This window comes from Protopterus annectens, chromosome 2.part0 (assembly GCF_019279795.1).
Source record: "Protopterus annectens isolate FY-2018-M chromosome 2.part0, PAN1.0, whole genome shotgun sequence".
Lineage (NCBI taxonomy): Eukaryota > Metazoa > Chordata > Ceratodontiformes > Protopteridae > Protopterus > Protopterus annectens.
In genome coordinates, this window is record NC_056728.1 from 1745589736 (window position 1) to 1745615258 (window position 25523).

The 25523-nt window shown below is 38.8% G+C and overlaps 1 protein-coding gene across 1 annotated transcript in view; it reads right to left on the reverse strand.

Annotated features, from left to right (window-relative positions):
- Positions 1-23047, reverse strand: part of LOC122792882 (chymotrypsin-like elastase family member 2A) — a 98864-nt gene extending 75817 nt beyond the window's left edge. The window contains exons 1-2 of the mRNA XM_044060441.1: positions 23018-23047; positions 18142-18226 (exon numbers count right to left, since the gene is read on the reverse strand). Of these exons, the coding sequence (XP_043916376.1) occupies positions 18142-18226; positions 23018-23047 (115 nt within the window). The remainder of the gene's footprint in view (positions 1-18141; positions 18227-23017) is intronic.
- Positions 23048-25523: the final 2476 nt, after the last annotated feature.

Genomic DNA, 25523 nt, shown 5'->3' on the forward strand with positions numbered 1-25523 from the left:
TATTAAATGTACTGATCAGAACTTTGCTTGACTAAAATGCAGTATTAGTGAAGCTAAGTGCTGAGTCTGGCAAAAAGACTGAGTGGGTATTTACAACATTCAGTCTCCCAAAAGAGGACAGTAGTTCAAATTTCCTGTGACTGCAACTTGAAGGAAAGATGTTCCCTAAAATGTACTTAACTATTTTTAATACTGATCACTTGAAAAATATTGTGCTTCATTCACCGTGGCTGTGATCTGTGTAACCTAAGTTGCCAGTGCACATTATCTCTCATGTCCAGAGATCAATGAAAGTTTGCTGTCTGACACAGAGGAAATAAAGCTCTGTTTGTGAGTCAGATGACCTAGGATCCACCAGACTCCCTGAAGCTTGAGAGAAGGATGTCAGTCCAGCCCACTATAGCATACACTGTATAGACTGAGATGTCCAGCTCACTGTAGCATGCACTGGATAGACTGAGATGTCCAGCTCACTATAGCATGCACTGGATAGACTGAGATGTCCAGCTCACTGTAGCATGCACTGGATAGACTGAGATGTCCAGCTCACTGTAGCATGCACTGGATAGACTGAGATGTCCAGCTCACTGTAGCATGCACTGGATAGACTGAGATGTCCAGCTTACTGTAGCATGCACTGGATAGACTGAGATGTCCAGCTCACTATAGCATGCACTGGATAGACTGAGATGTCCAGCTCACTTTAGCATGCACTGGATAGACTGAGATGTCCAGCTCACTATAGCATGCACTGGATAGACTGAGATGTCCAGCTCACTATAGCATGCACTGGATAGACTGAGATGTCCAGCTCACTGTAACATGCACTGGATAGACTGAGATGTCCAGCTCACTATAGCATGCACTGGATAGACTGAGATGTCCAGCTCACTATAGCATGCACTGGATAGACTGAGATGTCCAGCTCACTATAGCATGCACTGGATAGACTGAGATGTCCAGCTCACTATAGCATGCACTGGATAGACTGAGCTGTCCAGCTCACTGTAGCATGCACTGGATAGACTGAGATGTCCAGCTCACTGTAGCATGCACTGGATAGACTGAGATGTCCAGCTCACTATAGCATGCACTGGATAGACTGAGATGTCCAGCTCACTATAGCATGCACTGGATAGACTGAGATGTCCAGCTCACTATAGCATGCACTGGATAGACTGAGATGCACGTCATATGCAATGTAAGAATAATGAGATGCATGTGGTCTGACTGAGCCATGTATGTACAGTACCGATCATGGGGAGGGTTTAGGAATGTGCATGCTCACTGGTGAAGGCAGAGCAGGCTCTTCTATCGGCAAGAAAACACTGAAGCTGCTGGGGTGAGGTTACAGTGAGAAAACAGAAACCCTCATTGCTGCCTAGATGACAGCTGTGTTATGACTGGCTGTTGTGCCAGTGGTAGGAACTGGATGGTCGTGGTCATGGTGGGATATAGTCAGCAGGAACACTGGGGAAACAGGATTAAAAGAAACAGAGGTCAGGACCATACCTTTCAACTGTCCAGATTTTTGCAGAATGTTCAGATTCTTACCTCATATTTTGTTCTGTTCCTTATAAAATCTGTGGTTTTCTGGCAAATCGCTGGGGTGATCTGAGGATTGAAGTCACTAAATAATGACACCCATTTGAGTTTCAGACTTCATATCCTTCAGAAAAATGCATGCTAAAACAGATCCTGTTATTCTAGTAACTTTTTTAAGTTTATAAGACCATCATTTAAAATCTGTCCCTATTTTGGACCTTTGGCCCCCCATTATGTCATGCTTTGCTCAGAGTTTTACACTAAGAGATTAAGAGGTATGATCAGGACAGAGATAAAGCTGATAATTTCTTTATGCATTTTTGTACTTTGATAGCTTACTGTAGTTACATTTATTTATAGCTGAAATGTTGTTTGTATTACAATAATAAAACTCCATTACTGAATACAATCATAATCATTCTTGTCTTAAAGTAGGAAAGCTAGCAAAGTTATATCATATTGAGCCTTGCAGCCCTTTCACAGGAGAGGTAGGTGTGGGGTGAAAACTCCCAAGTAGTTGGGACTGTTGAATCAGTTCCTTGCAATGTGGACTACCAGTTCAGAATTTCTATTATATAGGTAGAAGGTTTTATGGTTATCCTTTAAAAATTGTAGCTTTTAGTGTGTAGCTTGCCTTGCAAATCCTGATTCTGCACCACTTTGTGGAGCTTTCATTTTTTTAAGAGCCAAGATTATTTTCCAAAAGCCTTACTGTTTATCACCACATTAATGATTGACACTCAGAACATCATCATCAATCCCATTTTTCCAACTTTCGATGTGATGTTGGGGTGTTGCATCTATTGTTAGCACATGTTTCAATTTAGTTCCACTTTCCTACCTTCTTCAACAGTCATACTGGGCTGTCACAGCTCTTCTCTCATAAACTCTCTCCACCGCTTTGCTGGACATCCTTGTTCCCTCTTACTTTCTTCCTGTCTATCCTAAACCTTTCTCATCAAATCATCTTCTGCTTTCTTGCACATGTGCCTGAACCTCTGTGATCTGTTCTCTTTGACCTTCTCTGTAATTGGGGCTACTTTGAATTTTGCTTTGATGTCTATATTTGTATTTGTCCCACAGTGTGCAACTTACCACCCATGTCAAACACTTCATCTCTATTACCTGTAACTTCCTTAATTGTCTTAATTGCCCAGTTTTCTGTACTAAAATGAAGTACTGGTCACACTACTCTTTCATACACCTTATGTTCCAGCTGTTTTGGCATTCTTTTGTCAAACAGCATCCCTGGCATCCTATGACAGTTGGCTGCAGTCTAAATGATTTTAACTTTCACCTCCTCATTCAGACTTCCCTTCTCTTCAACTACCCCTCCCAGGCCTTAAACCTGTTAACCTGTTCCACTGTTTTCCCTTTTATCTTCATGTTCTACTTCTCCTTATGTCCCCCATTTTCTGCCATGACAACTTTCTTGTATGTACTCACTTTTATCCCATGTGCCTTTAGTTTCGCATTCTCTTCATTTGCTGAAGGTCTTATTCAGAGTCTGCTTCTAATGCAATGTCATCTGCATGCAGCAGGTTTGTTGATCTGTGTCCTCTGACCTATTTGCTAATGAAGTCCATCTCTGTTACAAACAGCCGTGGGCTCAGAGCTGAGCCCTTATGTATATCCAGTTCCACTAGGAACGCCTCTGTGAGTCTAGACACTGCTGTATTTATGCCATTAGGTCATTGTTTATAGCTTGCACTAATTTTACTAATGTTTCTGGGATTTCAGACCATCACATTACTGCTCAAATCAATTTTCTTAGAATTGTATCCTTTCTCAAAGTCTAGGAATACAGATTCAGACTCTTTCCTCATTTCCTGTTCTTCTCCACTATCTGTCTCACTGCAAACATCGGGTTAATTGTACTGCATTTTGATTTGAGTCCAGACTGCTCATCTTCCATCTTACTTTCTACTGCTCTGCATATTTATCAGTCACTCTCCCCATAACTTTCATGCAGTGTCAAAAGAGTTTGATACCTCTATCCAGCCCCCAGTTGTGAATGTCCCCTTTGTTCTTGTACACTGGCACTAAAATACTTATTATCTAGTCATCTGGGATATGCTTTTCTCTCCATATCCCTGTTAGTGCCCTCAGGACCCATTTCTCCCAAACATTTTGCTCTTATCTGCCATGACCTCATTTGAGTCTGCTCCTTTCCCTGACTTCATTTTCCTTAATGCTTATTTCTTCTAAGGAAGTCTCTTTCCTATCCTAGGTTGTGCGTGAGGCAACACAGATTCTCTGTGGGTTTCTTCATTCAGAAGCTACTGGAAGTGATTTACACCCAGTACTTTCAACCAAAAACATTACTGTCGACCTGTCATGGTACCTGGATTCAGAGACAAAAGTTAAGCAGCAAAGTGTGCTTTATTTACTTATGCTTATTTCCAGTGTTAGTTAAATACATCAACAACAATTTGATTTTAGTTATTTCATAACCAGAGAAGAGAACTGGTTATTTACAGATCCTGTTCATCAGCAATCCAGGCAAGACAGGCAAGTGTAAATGTACAGCATATGAAGATTAATGTAGTCAAGCAGAAATGTTCTAGAAAGAGGCCATTTCTGTGTGTTCACATCGCTTGCTCCCTAATAGCCCCATGTATTCTTATCAGGATAGATCCCACACCTCAGCAATAATTACTGAATGTATATATGGGGCATTAAAAGAAACAAGGGCACTTAGACAATCAACACTGCAAAGCCTGGAAATATTTAAAGAAAATTTTGATGCCATTTTTGATGAAAAAAGCCACTTTGAGATAAATATCGTTAGCATCAGTAATACATATTATTAATGTGTTTTAAAATATAAGTGCTACATTTCTGTAGTCTGGAAAGGGTTCTTACAAGACTGTTTTGTAATAACCACTTAAGATTCATGCATTTGCATGTTTACAATGCTTGAGCAGCATTTTTAATAAACTGTTGTAATTCTGCTGCACTCAGAGTAACATGCTCTTAATGGATGTCTCAGCACTTGTACTTTATGTTTCAAACTGGAAAAGATATATGAAAAAATAATAAAACATGTATATATATATATATATATATATATATATATATATATATATATATATATATATATATATAACATTTTTTTTTTTTTAGTTTTTAGTTTTCCAGGAGTGCTTTCTTTTTTTTTTTTTTCTTTCTTCTTTTGGAAATAGGAGTCATATTTTTGTATCATAATCAGATTAAATTGTAATGTATTTATACAGTTCTGGCATCTCTGACTAGCCTGCCAGGCCCATGTACTGCAACACTATTTCCTGAAACTCTAATGCCAAAGTTTCTGCCTTAAATACACAAAAGTCTGATAAAAGGAATGTGAATGTATATTTGTCCAAAATTAATGTTTACTGCACAGATCAAGACCACCAAACCCCCACATACCCACTCTTAATATTATCAACTATGCTGTCAAATTACTCAGACAAAATAGCAAATACTTAATTTTACAGAAAAAAATAAGTATTTGATTTTTAGCTTTCTTTGGGAAATTTGAAAAAAAGCACAATTTTTGAAGCATAGTACTTGAGTTAGTGAGACCCCCAGCACTTGTTTTTCATTAACATTAATAAGACTGGTATTTCCTGCCTTCTTGCTCAGTTTATTAAAAATAGTTCACTACATATTACTGTACTCCTTTTATGATGAGATAGTAGGTTACAACATAAAGATTTCAAGGTTTCAATGTCATTTTCTAACTAATGAGGTTTGGGTAGGCTTCCAGGCCTTCTGGAAACTGAAAAATATTCTTGGTCTTTTCAGGGAAACACAGTTCACCATTATCCAACATAACGACTTGGGGTAATGACATCACAACTAGGGGGTTCAGCAAGACAAGCAAAAGGCAAATCTGGAACATTTAAGATAATGTTTCTTCAGTCAAGCATGCATAAGTGTGGTTCTGTGCTGCCTTCAGTCCCAGTAAGTACAGGAAAATGTTTGTGGATCCACTGTACCACAACTTCCACAGCTATAATCATGTGGCCCACATGTGGGAACATCATCCCTGCTCCCATAGTCTTCCATCTCCTTTCTGTGTTCATAGACTGGGACTGTTTGTGGTAGTCTAGCAGTGAAATGGCTAACATGCCTCCTCAAATAAGAACAGAAAATAACAGTCTCCTAAAATGGAACACAAGTCCTGCCTAGTCTGTAAAAGACCCCTTTCATTCTATTCCAGCCATCCCAGTGCTTGACCAAAGATTACTGCTGCTCAGTGACTGGATTTTTTCTTCCCTGCTCCTATGGACTAAGAAACTCTGTATCTCCTATCCTGCACTACAGGACCTGCCTAGTCTGTAACAGACCCCTTTCATTCTATTCCAGCCATCCCAGCACCTGACCAAAGATTACTGCTGCCCAGTGACTGGATTTTTTTCTTCCCTGCTCCTATGGACTAAGAAACTCTGTATCTCTTATCCTGCTCTACAGGACCTGCCTAGTCTGTAAAAGACCCCTTTCATTCTATTCCAGCCATCCCAATGCCTGACCAAAGATTACTGCTGCCTAGTGACTGGATTTTTTTCTTCCCTGCTCCAACGGACTAAGAAACTCTGTATCTCCTATCCTGCTCTAAGGACTTGCCTAGTCTGTAAAAGACCCCTTTCATTCTATTCCAGCCATCCCAGCGCCTGGCCAAAGATTACTGCTGCCCAGTGACTGGATTTTTTTCTTCCCTGCTCCTAAAGACTAAGAAACTCTGTATCTCTTATCCTGCTCTACAGGACCTGCCTAGTCTGTAAAAGACCCCTTTCATTCTATTCCAGCCATCCCAGCGCCTGACCAAAGATTACTGCTGCCCAGTGACTGGATTTTTTTCTTCCCTGCTCCTACGGACTAAGAAAGTATGCTATACCCAAGCCCTACTTCTTAGGTGTATCTGTTTAACCTTCACTGTATCTAGTATAAATTATAAACTGTTTTTGCATAAGTTATTCCTGTAGTAAGTATAGATAGTTATTTAAGCCTCTGTGCCAGGACTCTAGCAGCCATACTCCTCTCTATCGGTGATCCTACTGCCATATCTCCATACCCTTGGACCCATTATCTGTTGCACCCCTACCTGCCACTTCTATCACAGTTTTTTTCTTGTATTCTACTCTCTGCCCACTAGGTGGCGCTCTAAGCTTGCTTTAGGCAAATAATCCTTACCCCACTTTCCATAGCTTTTTTCTTATCTGGATCTTCTCTCAGGTTTTTCCCCTTGCCTAGCTGTGAATCTTTGTGCATTGTTCTGCTGCTCCTATCCCTCTCTTATCACACCCTCTAGCTCCATTATACCTCTCCTAGTTTTATTTTGGTCCCTTTTGCCTCTAACCTGCTGTACCTAACTCTACTTACCTCTGGCCGCCTTCTCTCTACCTGGAACCTGCTACTCTCTGATTGTCTCTCTGCAGAATCTTCATCTACCTGCTGTAGCCTGCTCAGTTCGACCTGTGGGCTCACTCCGCTCCCCTACCCTACCCCCAATTCCCACCCAACCCCAATACTGCTAACTTTATAACTGCATAACCACACCCCCTGCTCCTCAACTACCTATCACTACCTACTTCCAATTAAAACCCCCATATCCACCCATCCCATTACTGCTAGCTTTATACCTGCATAACCACACCCCCTGCTCCTTAACTACCTATCACAACCTACTTCCATTTAACACCCCTATTTCCTACAAGAATAATTCCCAACCAATACTCAGTAACCTCACACCCCCCATACCTAACCTTACTATTACCTGCTGTACTTACCAACTTAACCTACCTTCCTCTTACATTTGTAACCTCTATAACACTCTTGCTTCAATCCTCCTACAACTCTCTCTTCCACCTTCTTCCATCTCTAATTTCTCTAGTTATTCCATCTACACTTAGTTTACTCTTATATTCCTAATTTCTGTAACAACTCATACTAAACTTCACCTCTAAGCTCACCACCACCTGCTACTCTCTTTTCCTCCTTCTGCTACCTCTATTATCACCTGTTACTTTACGCCTTACACTCCTACACAATACTAGGCACCTTCTTTCACCTCACACCACCCTTACCCATTCAACCCGATGGCCTTTAAATACAACTCTGCTTACACATACCTCCTACTCCTACCCAGCATTCTAGCTGCCCTTACTCTAGCATTCTCACTAACCTTCTTTGAACACTATTCTCTACTAAAACACCACCACCACTACCAACAAACCATTACATTCTCACATATAAATTCCCTAAAACACATTAACATAACCTCTACATCTAGCTATACCCTTCCAAAGTACCACAGATCTACCCATATCACTTACCTCCTTGATAAAAACCCCCCATACAACTACTTCAAATTCATAAAACTAATACAAAACCCCCCTACAACATCATCTCTTAGAAGGTGATATCCATCCTAACCCTGGTCCACATACAACACTCCCCAGTGACCCTCATAACCAAAAACCCTACACCACCTCCACCCGAACAAGGCCATCTAACTCCCTTCTGATAGCTCACCTTAACATCCGTAGCATCAACAATAAAATATCCCATCTTCATGCACTTCTAGATGTCCACAACTTTGATATCCTCTGCATTACTGAAACTTGGCTTAGACCTTCAACCAAAGATCAGGAAATTACCATCCCAGGATATAACATCCTGAGAAAAGACCGGACTACCAAAAAAGGTGGGGGAGTAGCCATTTTTTATAAATCAGAACTCCAACTATCAACTTTCAATGTGCCACTTCCCAAAAACCCCACAGCAGAAACCCTTTCAGCCAAACTTCAAATCAATAACCATAAATCCATCTACATAATCTGTTCCTACCTTCCCCCAGGAAACAATATCAGTATTCTGGAAAATATACTTAGTAGCCTATCTATACACCTATCCCAGGAAACCATTGTCTTAGGCGACTTTAATATAGACTGGTCTACTTGTAGGTCCCCAAATCCCATTAACCACATAAATCTTTCTGGTTTCTCAGAAATGATAACCACCCCTACGAGAATCCACAAACAAAGTGGTAAGGAAACCTTACTTGACTGGATTCTCATAAAATATCACCCTACTACTTATAAGCCAGAAACCCTTCCTGATGACATCAGTGACCATGCTCTTACCTATATAATTAAACAAAAATGTCATAGGCCCAATCCTACTATTTTTAAAACCTCCCGCTCAAAAAAAAACTTTCACCCTGAGAAATTCCAAACAGAACTGAAGGCTTGTGACTGGTCACCACTGCTTCATCTTCCACTTGATGAAGCAGTTACCTACTTTAATACTAAATTCCTTCAAATCCTAGACTTCCATGCCCCCCATCGCTCATCCAGAATAAAGACCAAAACTGCCCCTTGGCTCACAAAACAAACAAGGCAAAAAATCCTCCTAAGAAATAAAATCTGGGCCAAGTGGAGAGCCTCTAAAAGCCCTTCTGACCACCTTTACTTTAAACAATTAAGAAATGCTACAAAAAAGACATCCTACTAGATAAAAGAAACTTTTACATTCACCTCCAACAAGCCCACAAACAAAAACCACAAAATTTCTGGTCAGCTATGAACAAACTACTTCATCCAGGTCATACCAAGTCTCCCACCCCATCAGGGATCACCCAAAATAACCCTAAACTAATAGCTGATTCCTTTAATAACTACTTTATTGAAGCCATACAAACTCTAGCTAATTCTCTACCACCCACCAGCTCCCTCCCACCTAATACCACATCCAACTCTTTCCTTCTTTTCACATACAACCAATTCCTACATCCCTCATTTGTAATCTCCTTCTAAAACTCAAGCCATGCACCCCCTCTACTGACTGTATACCAGCAGAATACCTGCAAATTGCAGCTAAAGTTATAGCCTACCCTATTTCTATCCTTATTAATAGAACCATTTCAGAAAGTAAAATCCCCCTTATATGGAAGGTATCTCACATAATTCCTTTACACAAAGGTGGGCTATCGACTGACATTTCCAACTTTAGACATATCGCCTTACTCTCTCCTATAGCTAAAATAATGGAAAAATGTATCCACCAACAGCTAGTTGACCATCTTCTCCACAACAGTTTGCTTGCCAACTGCCAACATAGTACCTCAACTGCCCTGCTATCCTTTTCTGACTGTATAAACAAAATTCGTAACAATAACACTCTTTCCTCCGCTTTATTTATCGACCTTTCAAAAGCCTTCGATATGGTCAGCCATAATCTGCTTTTAGAGGTATTAAAAGCCCATTCACTGGATGCACAGGCATTACTCTGGTTTAAATCCTACTTAGACAACCATCATCAAGCAGTCCTTTGGGATAATATGCTGTCAACTCCCCTCCCCATAAACCTTGGAGTACCTCAAGGTTCCATCCTAGGCCCTCTTCTCTTTTCAATGTTTATTAATGACCTAAATACTAAAATTCTTCAAGCCACCTGCATTCAGTATGCCGACGATTCTACTTTAATCTGCTCTGCTAGGTCCCCAACCACACTCCAGACCCTCACCAAGTCTGTATTTCATACTGTTGAAAACTGGTTCATGCAACACTGCCTCCTCCTGAATGCAAAAAAAACAAAATTATTACTCTTTACTTCCACTCTAAAATCACCACAATTTCACTTCACTATAACCTCTAACAATGGAACCACCATATCCCCTGATACCACAACCCATCTCCTAGGCATAACCATTGACAACAACCTTAGCTATGACAATCATATCAACACTACCATAAAATCTGTCAACAAAAAACTGGGTTCCCTGTATAGAATCAAACCCTTCCTTACACCTAGAGCCAGAACCACTATAGCCCAAACTCATCTGATCTCTACCCTGCTTTATGCTTCTGCCATTTATACTAACCTTTCCAAAAGCAACCTTAACAAACTTGCCACTAGCTATAATAACATAGCCAGATTTGCTACCGGCAACCCTTTTAGAACACACCACTGTCTCAACCTCAAACAATTGGGATGGTTAGAACTGCAGCACCAACTACTCTATCATCAACTTACTATAACCCAAAAGATACTTTTCCACCCTAATAATATCCCAATCCTCAATAATCTGACTACCCCTTACAAAACCTTACTACTCTTCACTCAGCCGATAAGCTTCTAGTTTCCACTATTAAATCTAAAAACAAAGCTGGAGACTCTCTTTTTGCTAACACAGTTGGCAAGGCCTGGAACCAGCTTCCAAGTGAACTTTCTACTCTCTCTTCCACACATCTTTTTAAAAACATCTCAAAGAACATTTTAAAACTCACTGGCTCTGCCCCTACACTAACCCTGACTGATCTCTCCACCTTTACACATTCCTGCTATCCCTTTTATTTCTCTTCTCCAGGGTACTTTACTGCTAATTATTCTATGGCCTTTTTGCTGTACTATGTTGTCCTACAAAAAAAAAAAAAAAAAATCACACTTTTTCATTTATTGTAAATTTGTTCTTGATCATCCTCTTTTGCAAATATCACAAATAATGGTATTATCTGTATATGTTGATAGCTTTTCTATATTATTATTGTATAATAATGTCTTTACCTGTCTGCTTGGAGCTTTTCTCCCCGGGCCTCTACTGAAAATGGACATGTATCCAGTTAGACTAGCCCGGTCAACAAATGTAAATAAATAAATAAAAGTCCCTGCTGTTCATAAGGATCCACTAGCTAGAACAGACCCAAGTCTTGCATCACACTGCCTCCTGTTTAATCTCCATCACAAGAAACACTGCACCCCTCTCACCACACTACTCAATTAAAAGGACTTGTTTAGTAAGTAAGTTTAATATCAAAGAGCAGTAAAAAAAACCCATCTCTAGATCATAGTCTAACCTCAAAATGCATGAATGAGCAGTGTCATCTGTTCTATTGGCCCTACCACCTGGAACCTTATCCTAAATTAAACTTTCCAGTATCATGGGTCTGTTTTTCATTCGGCTTAAATTCATTCTCACTTAGCAGAAAGGCTGTCTAGAAGTACATTAGCTGGAGAAACAAACGTACCTGTGTCTGAAATACCAGGCATTCTATTTTTGTAAGTGCAGGTAAATGAGTTCAGTGTTCTTTCATTCTCTGACACACGTATTTCAGATCCTGATATGTACTTAGAAATACATTAATGCATCAAACGTGACATACTTATTACATTATCTCTGTAGTTTGTATATCTTATATACCTTTATAATGACACAGATGGAATTACACCTTTCTAGTTACCCAAAAGAAGGTGCATCTGGTTTTACTAAAGCCATGAAACTAAACTGTGGGTAATTAAAAACTAGTGTACAGTCCTTGCCTCACACCCAAATTAAGTACAACCTCTGTGAATCTGCAAGAGTGTCGAAGATGGCACATTTAGTCTGTGTGGTATGGAGTTCTTTAACCATGATGCAAAGGCTTCTGGTGAGCTTCTAGTTAGTCTGCTTGGTTTTGCTAAACTAACATAAAACTAGCTGTGCACTGACTGTTTTTAGTCGACACAACTCAGTTTACATCTGTAACAGTGACCTGGGTCTCATCTGACAAAGGTTCTATATTGATCAGCCTAATTACATGGTTATTGAACAAACAACTGTATAGTGGCTGTACTAAAAAATCAGGACAGTCAAGATGCCTAGAAAATGGAGTTTCAAAATGCCAACTCTAGTGGTGTAAAGGGATAAAGCCTGACTATGACCCAGATGACATGAGTTCAATTCATGGCTCAGGTATTTGTTTGATTTACCATGGGAAGATGGACATACCTATCCTGGGAGCAAGGGATAGTTCAGGATATTAGGTGCCTCAGTCCCCTTGAAAGAGGAACAGCAAAACATGAAGTGACCCTGGGGCTTCTGTTCAACTTATGAGTTGTGAGTTATTTTAAATTCAGCATCATTGTGTGGCAACAAGTGAGAATGGATGGTAAAGCATAAAGGAAGTGACATTTGTAAACTTTGTTTGTCTGATGAAGTTTTACACATAGTGAAATGAAAGCGCTAACCAGTTTTTATTGTTTTATGTATTAAAGTGGTGCTTGCACCTTTTGAGTAATTGTATATGGTCTACAGTTGTTCTTCAAGCTGTTTCTATATTCATTGACTGCCTTTGGGATTTTTTATTTAGTTTTTGAGTTTTTGGCTTGTTTGCAACTTATGAGTCTGGCATCATGGCAGCCATCACTGCAGGCAACTGAAACAAGGACCTGACATAAGGAAGGTCTAGTGATCCTTTAGTCATGCATTACATCACAAGTTGTCTATCCAAAGGATGGGTTAAAACCATAACAGAATTACTGTTATTCCTGGAGTTGCAGTGAAGGTACAAACTACCTCATTGACTGTCAGGATGATAAGACCTCTGGACAGATCTTGCCTTTCCATTGCAGATACTCAGTATGGGAGAGCAAAGGGGCTCAAGTCTAATAAGGAGAGTCTTGATAGTTAAAGGACATGGAGGTAAAAAATATTAAAATGTTATTAAGAGACATTGGGGAATTTCAACAATGGACCGTGACATCAGTAAGCTGATAGACACTACTCCCAGATTCCTCTTTATAAATATGAAATCATTGAAAAGGCAGCTTTGTTACCCCACCAGGGATTCTGTGCAGCATAGAAATAACGTCACAATGTCCTGTGGTAGGTGTTCAATGTGCTCATACATTGATAGCAGTGCAAAAGTTACACATCCAGACCCAAAAGGGGATTAGGAGTTTCATATATTTGCTACTGGTAGTACGGAACATGTTTATTTAGCCAACTATAAGGAATGTTCCAAATTTTATATAGGAAAGACTGATAGAGCTTTAAGGGAGAGGATAAAGGAGCATGTTTATTATACACAAAGGGGAAGCACAACCAGTGCTTTGTCAAAATGTACTGGTTACTGATTCTAGGCACACATTTAAATTTCTTGTTTTTGGTAGAGTCTTTGAGACTATAAGGGGTGGAGATATAAGGAATCAAACGGAACAGATGGAAGCTAAATGGATTATCAGGCTGAGAAGAGATTTTGGGCATGGGTTGAATGAATTTATGCCCATTAAACCCAAACTGAAGTCAAGACCACTAGCTAGATGAGAATATTTGCCTTTGCATCTGCAATTATATATGTTTGTTTTCTTGTTAGCTAAATCAGTATTTTTACTTGCTCATAGGAAGTTTTGTATATATTTTTATACAGTTTTTATGTTGCATTTATATATACATGTTTTTATGTGTTGTTTAAATAACATATATTTTAGCTGTATTTCTTTAAATTTTGTGGTCGTGTGATTTAGCACTGTTTCACTTTTCTACTTAAAAGCCAGTTTTGGTTCAATGTGTTTGTTATCTGATGAAACAGCAGTAGCTGCGAAAGCCCTAATGACCTACAATGAATTAAGTTTTTAACCTGAAGATTCCCTTCCTTGGGTCCATCAGTGTTCTTGGACAAATCTTACATTATTCTACAGTTAAGAAAGGTTACCACTGAAATAATAAATGTAGGTTTTACATAAAATCCCACTGCACTGTGTGAGTTCGGATAAAGCACACCATGTCAGTAATTTGTAATGGTATCTACATTTTTAAGACACAATAAAATCTATTGACTACTTGTTATGATAATATCACCAAAGGAGTAGAAAAGTTTCCCAGTAACCCATGCCCTTCGCTGCCTTACTACTTCAGGTAGACACATGAAAGAAAGCTGTGCAAATATCCTTTCGAGTATTATGCAACTCTCTTCTAATATTAAAAAATTTGCAAAAATGCAGTGGGTTAATATTCATTTTTATTATAGTGCAGTAACAGAGGACTCTAAAATTAAATGACCAGCAGTGGGGGTTAATAGTGGGAAGAGGCATAAAGTAGAAACACCAGTTAAACATCCAAGTTTGCTTCCATTCAGGATGTCTGCACATAAGCATGGTCTCCTCCAATATTTCTGCAGTCGTTTTAGTGTTGATTAACTCTATTTCAAGTATCAGAAATCTGAAAATGGTTAGGAGCCTCACTGTTGGTGTCCTAAAATGGCATTTAGTGATGGCAAGTCATTTATTGTTTATGAACAGGGAGAACAGCCCGAGGAACTCCACTGTTGATTCCATTTGTGGAGTTGCTATTATTGAGAGATACTTGAAACGTTTGATGTTATGTGATCCGATCTCGCCTACATTCTGAAAGATGGGTTCGGAGCCGATACTGCCCGACTGCACGTGCCTCATGCTATAGAGCGAGGCCTCTTATTGTCTGAGCTTTCTTTATCCCAGGATGCACCACCACTAATCCCCCAGATCTCGTTTGCCGCTTACAGAGCTTGGACATGGTCTCAACATTGGCTGGGCTAAGTACTATATTAATAGTATCTTTTCCTGTCAGAAATTTTCTTTTTTTCAACCCAAAAGCTGTTTTAACAGCTTATTCCTACTCCTACCCAGCATTCTAGCTGCCCTTACTCTAGCATTCTCACTAACCTTCTTTGAACACTATTCTCTACTAAAACACCACCACCACTACCAACAAACCATTACATTCTCACATATAAATTCCTAAAACACATTAACATAACCTCTACATCTAGCTATACCCTTCCAAAGTACCACAGATCTACCCATATCACTTACCTCCTTGACAAAAACCCCATACAACTACTTCAAATTCATAAAACTAATACAAACCCCCCTACAACATCATCTCTTAGATGGTGATATCCATCCTAACCCTGGTCCACATACAACACTCCCGAGTGAGCCTAATAACCAAAAACCCTACAGCACCTCCACCCGAACAAGGCCATCTAACTCCCTTCTGATAGCTCACCTTAACATCCGTAGCATCAACAATAAAATATCCCATCTTCATGCACTTCTAGATGTCCACAACTTTGATATCCTCTGCATTACTGAAACTTGGCTTAGACCTTCAACCAAAGATCAGGAAATTACCCTCCCAGGATATAACATCCTGAGAAAAGACCGGACTACCAAAAAAGGTGGGGGAGTAGCCATTTTTTATAAATCAGAACTCCAACTATCAACTTTCAATGTGCCACTTCCCAAAAACCCCACAGCAGAAACCCTTTCAGCCAAACTTCAAATCAATAACCATAAATCCATCTACATAATCTGTTCCTACCTTCCCCCAGGAAACAATATCAGTATTCTGGAAAATATACTTAGTAGCCTACCTATACACCTATCCCAGGAAACCATTGTCTTAGGCGACTTTAATATAGACTGGTCTACTTGTAGGTCCCCAAATCCCATTAACCACATAAATCTTTTTGGTTTCTCAGAAATGATAACCACCCCTACGAGAATCCACAAACAAAGTGGTAAGGAAACCTTACTTGACTGGATTCTCATAAAATATCACCCTACTACTTATAAGCCAGGAACCCTTCATGATGACATCAGTGACCATGCTCTTACCTATATAATTAAACAAAAACTTCATAGGCCCAATCCTACTATTTTTAAAACCTCCCGCTCAAAAAAAAAACTTTCACCCTGAGAAATTCCAAACAGAACTGAAGGCTTGTGACTGGTCACCACTGCTTCATCTTCCACTTGATGAAGCAGTTACCTACTTTAATACTAAATTCCTTCAAATCCTAGACTTCCATGCCCCCCATCGCTCATCCAGAATAAAGACCAAAACTGCCCCTTGGCTCACAAAACAAACAAGGCAAAAAATCCTCCTAAGAAATAAAATCTGGGCCAAGTGGAGAGCCTCTAAAAGCCCTTCTGACCACCTTTACTTTAAACAATTAAGAAATGCTACAAAAAAGACATCCTACTAGATAAAAGAAAATTTACATTCACCTCCAACAAGCCCACAAACAAAAAACCACAAAATTTCTGGTCAGCTATGAACAAACTACTTCATCCAGGTCATACCAAGTCTCCCACCCCATCAGGGATCACCCAAAATAACCCTAAACTAATAGCTGATTCCTTTAATAACTACTTTATTGAAGCCATACAAACTCTAGCTAATTCTCTACCACCCACCAGCTCCCTCCCACCTAATACCACATCCAACTCTTTCCTTCTTTTCACATACAACCAATTCCTACATCCCTCATTTGTAATCTCCTTCTAAAACTCAAGCCATGCACCCCCTCTACTGACTGTATACCAGCAGAATACCTGCAAATTGCAGCTAAAGTTATAGCCTACCCTATTTCTATCCTTATTAATAGAACCATTTCAGAAAGTAAAATCCCCCTTATATGGAAGGTATCTCACATAATTCCTTTACACAAAGGTGGGCTATCAACTGACATTTCCAACTTTAGAAATATCGCCTTACTCTCTCCTATAGCTAAAATAATGGAAAAATGTATCCACCAACAGCTAGTTGACCGTCTTCTCCACAACAATTTGCTTGCCAACTGCCAACATAGTACCTCAACTGCCCTGCTATCCTTTTCTGACTGTATAAACAAAATTCGTAACAATAACACTCTTTCCTCCGCTTTATTTATCGACCTTTCAAAAGCCTTCGATATGGTCAGCCATAATCTGCTTTTAGAGGTATTAAAAGCCCATTCACTGGATGCACAGGCATTACTCTGGTTTAAATCCTACTTAGACAACCATCATCAAGCAGTCCTTTGGGATAATATGCTGTCAACTCCCCTCCCCATAAACCTTGGAGTACCTCAAGGTTCCATCCTAGGCCCTCTTCTCTTTTCAATGTTTATTAATGACCTAAATACTAAAATTCTTCAAGCCACCTGCATTCAGTATGCCGTCGTTTCTACTTTAATCTGCTCTGCTAGGTCCCCAACCACACTACAGACCCACACCAAGTCTGTATTTCATACTGTTGAAAATTGGTTCATGCAACACTGCCTCCTCCTGAATGCAAAAAAAAACAAAATTATTACTCTTTACTTCCACTCTAAAATCACCACAATTTCACTTCACTATAACGTCTAACAATCGAACGACCACATCCCCTGATACCACAACCCATCTCCTAGGCATAACCATTGACAACAACCTTAGCTATGACAATCATATCAACACTACCATAAAATCTGTCAAAAAAAACTGGGTTCCCTGTATAGAATCAAACCCTCCCTTACACCTAGAGCCAGAACCACTATAGCCCAAACTCATCTGATCTCTACCCTGCTTTATGCTTCTGCCATTTATACTAACCTTTCCAAAAGCAACCTTAACAAACTTGCCACTAGCTATAATAACATAGCCAGATTTGCTACCGGCAACCCTTTTAGAACACACCACTGTCTCAACCTCAAACAATTGGGATGGTTAGAACTGCAGCACCAACTACTCTATCATCAACTTACTATAACCCAAAAGATACTTTTCCACCCTAATAATATCCCAATCCTCAATAATCTGACTACCCCTTACAAAAACCTTACTACTCTTCGCTCAGCCGATAAGCTTCTAGTTTCCACTATTAAATCTAAAAACAAAGCTGGAGACTCTCTTTTTGCTAACACAGTTGGCAAGGCCTGGAACCAGCTTCCAAGTGAACTTTCTATTCTCTCTTCCACACATCTTTTTAAAAAACATCTCAAAGAACATTTTAAAACTCACTGGCTCTGCCCCTACATTAACCCTGACTGATCTCTCCACCTTTACACATTCCTGCTCTCCCTTTTATTTCTCTTCTCCAGGGTACTTTACTGCTAATTATTCTACGGCCTTTTTGCTGTACTATGTTGTCCTACAAAAAAAAAAAGAAAAAAAAAATCACACTTTTTCATTTATTGTAAATTTGTTCCTGATCATCCTCTTTTGCAAATATCACAAATAATGGTATTATCTGTATATGTTGATAGCTTTTCTATATTATTATTGTATAATAATGTCTTTACCTGTCTGCTTGGAGCTTTTTTTTCCCGGGCCTCTACTGAAAATGGACATGTATCCAGTTAGACTAGCCCGGTCAACAAATGTAAATAAATAAATAAAAGTCCCTGCTGTTCATAAGGATCCACTAGCTAGAACAGACCCAAGTCTTGCATCACACTGCCTCCTGTTTAATCTCCATCACAAGAAACACTGCACCCCTCTCACCACACTACTCAATTAAAAGGACTTGTTTAGTAAGTAAGTTTAATATCAAAGAGCAGTAAAAAAAAAAACATCTCTAGATCATAGTCTAACCTCAAAATGCATGAGTGAGCAGTGTCATCTGTTCTATTGGCCCTACCACCTGGAACCTTATCCTAAATTAAACTTTCCAGTATCATGGGTCTGTTTTTCATTCGGCTTAAATTCATTCTCACTTAGCAGAAAGGCTTTCTAGAAGTACATTAGCTGGAGAAACAAACGTACCTGCGTCTGAAATACCAGGCATTCTATTTTTGTAAGTGCAGGTAAATGAGTTCAGTGTTCTTTCATTCTCTGACACACGTATTTCAGATCCTGATATGTACTTAGAAATACATTAATGCATCAAGCGTGACATACTTATTACATTATCTCTGTAGTTTGTATATCTTATATACCTTTATAATGACACAGATGGAATTACACCTTTCTAGTTACCCAAAAGAAGGTGCATCTGGTTTTACTAAAGCCATGAAACTAAACTGTGGGTAATTAAAAACTAGTGTACAGTCCTTGCCTCACACCCAAATTAAGTACAACCTCTGTGAATCTGCAAAAGTGTCGAAGATGGCACATTTAGTCTGTGTGGTATGGAGTTCTTTAACCATGATGCAAAGGCTTCTGGTGAGCTTCTAGTTAGTCTGCTTGGTTTTGCTAAACTAACATAAAACTAGCTGTGCACTGACTGTTTTTAGTCGACACAACTCAGTTTACATCTGTGACAGTGACCTGGGTCTCATCTGACAAAGGTTCTATATTGATCAGCCTAATTACATGGTTATTGAACAAACAACTGTATAGTGGCTGTACTAAAAAATCAGGACAGTCAAGATGCCTAGAAAATGGAGTTTCAAAAATGCCAACTCTAGTGGTGTAAAGGGATAAAGCCCTGACTATGACCCAGATGACATGAGTTCAATTCATGGCTCAGGTATTTGTTTGATTTACCATGGGAAGATGGACATACCTATCCTGGGAGCAAGGGATAGTTCAGGATATTAGGTGTCTCAGTCCCCTTGAAAGAGGAACAGCAAAACATGAAGTGACCCTGGGGCTTCTGTTCAACTTATGAGTTGTGAGTTATTTTAAATTCAGCATCATTGTGTGGCAACAAGTGAGAATGGATGGTAAAGCATAAAGGAAGTGACATTTGTAAACTTTGTTTGTCTGATGAAGTTTTACACATTGTGAAATGAAAGTGCTAACCAGTTTTTATTGTTTTATGTATTAAAGTGGTGCTTGCACCTTTTGAGTACTTGTATATGGTCTACAGTTGTTCTTCAAGCTGTTTCTATATTCATTGACTGCCTTTGGGATTTTTTATTTAGTTTTTGAGTTTTTGGCTTGTTTGCAACTTATGAGTCTGGCATCATGGCAGCCATCACTGCAGGCAACTGAAACAAGGACCTGACATAAGGAAGGTCTAGTGATCCTTTTAGTCACGTACATCACAAGTTGTCTATCCAAAGGATGGGTTAAAACCATAACAGAATTACTGTTATTCCTGGAGTTGCAGTGAAGGTACAAACTACCTCATTGACTGTCAGGATGATAAGACCTCTGGACAGATCTTGCCTTTCCATTGCAGATACTCAGTATGGGAGAGCAAAGGGGCTCAAGTCTAATAAGGAGAGTCTTGATAGTTAAAGGACATGGAGGTAAAAAATATTAAAATGTTATTGAGACATTGGGGAATTTCAACAATGGACCGTGACATCAGTAAGCTGATAGACACTACTCCCAGATTCCTCTTTATAAATATGAAATAATTGAAAAGGCAGCTTTGTTACCCCACCAGGGATTCTGTGCAGCATAGAAATAACGTCACGATGTCCTGTGGTAGGTGTTCAATGTGCTCATACATTGATAGCAGTGCAAAAGTTACACATCCAGACCCAAAAGGGGATTAGGAGTTTCATATATTTGCTACTGGTAGTACGGAACATGTTTATTTAGCCAACTATAAGGAATGTTCCAAATTTTATATAGGAAAGACTGATAGAGCTTTAAGGGAGAGGATAAAGGAGCATGTTTATTATACACAAAGGGAAGCACAACCAGTGCTTTGTCAAAATGTACTGGTTACTGATTCTAGGCACACATTTAAATTTCTTGTTTTGGTAGAGTCTTTGAGACTATAAGGGGTGGAGATATAAGGAATCAAACGGAACAGATGGAAGCTAAATGGATTATCAGGCTGAGAAGAGATTTTGGGCATGGGTTGAATGAATTTATGCCCATTAAACCCAAACTGAAGTCAAGACCACTAGCTAGATGAGAATATTTGCCTTTGCATCTGCAATTATATATGTTTGTTTTCTTGTTAGCTAAATCAGTATTTTTACTTGCTCATAGGAAGTTTTGTATATATTTTTATACAGTTTTTATGTTGCATTTATATATACATGTTTTTATGTGTTGTTTAAATAACATATATTTTAGCTGTATTTCTTTAACGTGTGATTTAGCACTGTTTCACTTTTCTACTTAAAAGCCAGTTTTGGTTCAATGTGTTTGTTATCTGATGAAACAGCAGTAGCTGCGAAAGCCCTAATGACCTACAATGAATTAAGTTTTTAACCTGATGATTCCCTTCCTTGGGTCCATCAGTGTTCTTGGACAAATCTTACATTATTCTACAGTTAAGAAAGGTTACCACTGAAATAATAAATGTAGGTTTTACATAAAATCCCACTGCACTGTGTGAGTTCGGATAAAGCACACCATGTCAGTAATTTGTAATGGTATCTACATTTTTAAGACACAATAAAATCTATTGACTACTTGTTATGATAATATCACCAAAGGAGTAGAAAAGTTTCCCAGTAACCCATGCCCTTCACTGCCTTACTACTTCAGGAAGACACATGAAAGAAAGCTGTGCAAATATCCTTTCAAGTATTATGCAAATCTCTTCTAATATTAAAAAATTTGCAAAAATGCAGTGGGTTAATATTCATTTTTATTATAGTGCAGTAACAGAGGACTCTAAAATTAAATGACCAGCAGTGGGGGTTAATAGTGGGAAGAGGCATAAAGTAGAAACACCAGTTAAACATCCAAGTTTGCTTCCATTCAGGATGTCTGCACATAAGCATGGTCTCCTCCAATATTTCTGCAATCGTTTTAGTGTTGATTAACTCTATTTCAAGTATCAGAAATCTGAAAATGGTTAGGAGCCTCACTGTTGGTGTCCTAAAATGGCATTTAGTGATGGCAAGTCATTTATTGTTTATGAACAGGGAGAACAGCCCGAGGAACTCCACTGTTGATTCCATTTGTGGAGTTGCTATTATTGAGAGATACTTGAAACGTTTGATTTGAAAGGTAGTTTTTGAAACCAGTTAATAATGTTCCCAAAACTGGGCTTTTTAAGTTTGTCTTGTAGTAGTTTGCAGCTTACACTTTTGAAAACACAAGTTATGTCAACAAATAGTCCTATGCTTATAAGTGTTTCACTCATATTACAATAGAACAGATGGTATAAGTACAGCAATTAAAGCTGTTGTACTAAGGGAGTTCCGGAATCCACGTTGGTGATCCTACAGTAAGCCACAGTTGCTAATATGTTTGAATAATTGTTTGTACAAACGCTTCTCAAAGACTTGAAGCAGGATAAAGATTTGAAATGGGTCTGTAGTCTTTTGAATGGCTAGGTGGACTACCGTTGAGAGTGGGATATGATAAAATGTTTGAAGGATGGAGGTATGCTTTCTGATTAAGGGAAATATTTTATATGCATACAACGGGTTTTGCTCTTTTATCAGCAGATTTAGGTTGCAAAACAGGATGTAATGTACAAATTTATTGGAAACACTGTTTAAGACCTCTAGTAATGTTTTAGTTTTAGTGCTGGAGATTTCTGTAAAATAGAAGGTTCCTGTGTGTTCTGCTAGAAGACTCAATTTATCATTACTGTTACCAAAATGTGAAGGATTTCTGGATATTTTATTTATTTATATATTTTGCTGTATTAGATTTGAGGCGATAGAATTTTGGATGAAGATAAAAAAGCCACCACCTCAGATACAGAGACCCTTTGTAGTGAGTCAGAATGAGTAGTTGGCATGGAAACCTGGTAGGTGTGAGAGCTACGTTTGCATTACATCACCACAAGAAAAGTGTGAGCATCTCCTAATAATCCACACATTGACATTTCTTATTACTTAAATATGCATGACTGAAAGTACTGCAAAATACCTTCTTTAGTACTATACCAAATGAAAACCAGAAATAAAATTGTTGGTGGTTCTTTACCACTTGAAATAATATTTTAAGTATTACTGTAGTCAAAATACTGAAAGAATAGCACATGACATTTTGCATAATACTGAAAGAGACTATCATTAAAGAACTATTTACATTTGTTGTATCCCTTGTATTAGTACAGGCTGCTACCTACCTGAATGAAAATCACTTCTGTTTGATTCATTGATTGGATTGATTGATTGACTGATTGACTGACAACACCTGAACTTCTTTTGCTTTATGTGTCTTTTAATTTCTTCTAAACAGAGGAGAGAGAGAGAGAGAGACTATCTTCTTCATTTTTCTGTTTTATTATATATTTGTACAGTTTTTAATGTTCAGATTTCTTGTTTGCAAAAGTTAAGAAGAAGGCATAACAATAAAGTTTTAGACATTTTTAACTTTCATGATTTTTGGCACTGTATTTAGTACCTAGGTGGCTTCATGCATTAATGGCTAAGTTTCTTGTATTCAAGAATCATTCTTAAACATTATTCATAAATTCTTGAATGTCATGATGGATACTGTGTTGATGTACTTTGTCAATAATGATTACTTAAGCATTAGTAAAGTGGGAAGGGAGTTATTTCCCCAAACTTTGAAGGTTGCCTCCTCATAGAAGGTGTGTTTCTCTTATACCCATATCTTCCATTAGACGGAACACATTTTTGAACATTCATAGTCATATAAGCAAAATGTCCATTGGTTTGTTCAAAACAATGGCCTGCCCCAGCTGACAATGTCCATAGTTCTGCAAGTAGTCTGCTATCTATCCATTAGCTGTTGTTTCTTTGTTTTTTTCCGGTTAGGGGTCACCACAGCGGAACTCCGGTCCGCTAATGATTGGCAGATTTTCACGGTGCCGAGGTGCCAGCTCGATGCCCAACCTTCAACGAAGGCACGCCCATTCACACATGTCTTTCGAATGCCACTCGACCACGGGGAGGACATGCAGACTCCACACAGAAGGCGCTCCAGCCGAGAATCGAACGGGAGAACCTCTTGCTGTGAGGCGACAATGCTACTGCTGCACCACCGCTGCATACATTATCTATCCATTAGTAGATGTCCCAAAATTTTTCTCATTCTCTTTCTTATTCTGGGGATATATCTTACTCCTTTGGAAGTGGTGTTTGCAGTGTGGGTCTTTTATGGGATTATATGGTAGAATGCAGGAGTATTCCATGGGCTAGTAGTGTTGAAAAGAAACCGAATTTATGTTTACTGCTACTCCATCTAATATAAATTCATGGTCTCTTTTCCTTAAGTTGCTCTCAGACTTCTTAGTACAAGTTTATCTCTCTTTTCGATAGTCCATGGCTAGGAACATTATTCTTCTGTTTTCAGATTCATAAATATCTTCCACCTTAATGTATAACAAAACATGTACAAACTATGAATACAGATGCAAGAAAAATGATGGTGGAGGAACAATTCACTTAATACATTGCTAGGGCAAATAAAGTTTGAGACTTTTGTGTCTTAATTTGTGAACTTAAAGTGCAGGGAGCAATCAATTGAAGCATTCCCTGAGTCGTTGCAAGATCAGCCATAATTGTGCCTTTGGGAATTTCCAGGGACAACCAAATAATCAATAAGCTATTTAATCTGAATTCATTTGTTTGTTATATCCATATTAGTGAACTGGTCATATTCAGATTCACTTCATCCAGAACATAGGCCAGAAGGCAACAGTAAATGCACACTATATGGGGACAAATTAATATAGAAAAAACAAAGTCTGACTCTAGAAACACAGTGTATAGTTTCTTAAGAAACACAAATAAAAGGAACAGAAAATGAACTATTGTTTTGCCTTCATACTAAAAAATAATTTCATTAAAGGGCCATTAGCATTCTTTGTATTAGGACTAGCTGCCCCCTAGCCAAACAGTGCTTGCTGTTACTGTTTGTTCATGTAGGCAGCTCCTGCCTTTTCTTAGCTTTGTGCTTCTTTTCAGTTTTTCAGATGCACAGGAGTGTGACCTTTTACCAGAACAGCTCCCTACTGAAACGTTGGCAGTTGAAATGTCATGTGCTGACAAACAGAAAAAAGATCAAAAATGCAAGAGAACAGTGAATATCGAGCATGGTCCTTCTCCTAAAAACTTCTTTTTTGCAGAGGGCAAGCCCCTTGCTTCACCTAATGTGTGTGTGCGTGTGTGTGCGCGCCCGTGTGTGTGTGTGTGTGTGTGTGTGTGTGTGTGTGTGCGTGTGTGTGTGTGTGTGTGTGTGTGTGTGTGTGTGTGAGAGAGAGGGGGGGGGGCTGAGCCTATATATACAGTCTCTGAGATTGCTATACCTCAGAGAAAAGGGCATTTTCTGAGAAATGGCCATGTCAGACTTGATATATGCAAATCTGGATATTCAGCCATTCAGCCTCAGCATTATGGGACTTACTATAGCTATCAGAACTGATTCTTCTTGTCTTATATGTAATGGTCTGTGCCACGTTAATGCAGAACAAACATTCATAACATATGAATACAGATGCAACAAAAATTATTGACGGCAATTCACTTAATACACTACGTAAGATTAATAAAACTAGGGAAATAAATGTTTTAGTTTTTTGTGTCCAAATATGACAAGTGAAAGCCCACATACCATGCAAGTTAAGCTTGTCCTGAGACAATGCAGCTTAAGCAGCAAGTATGTCT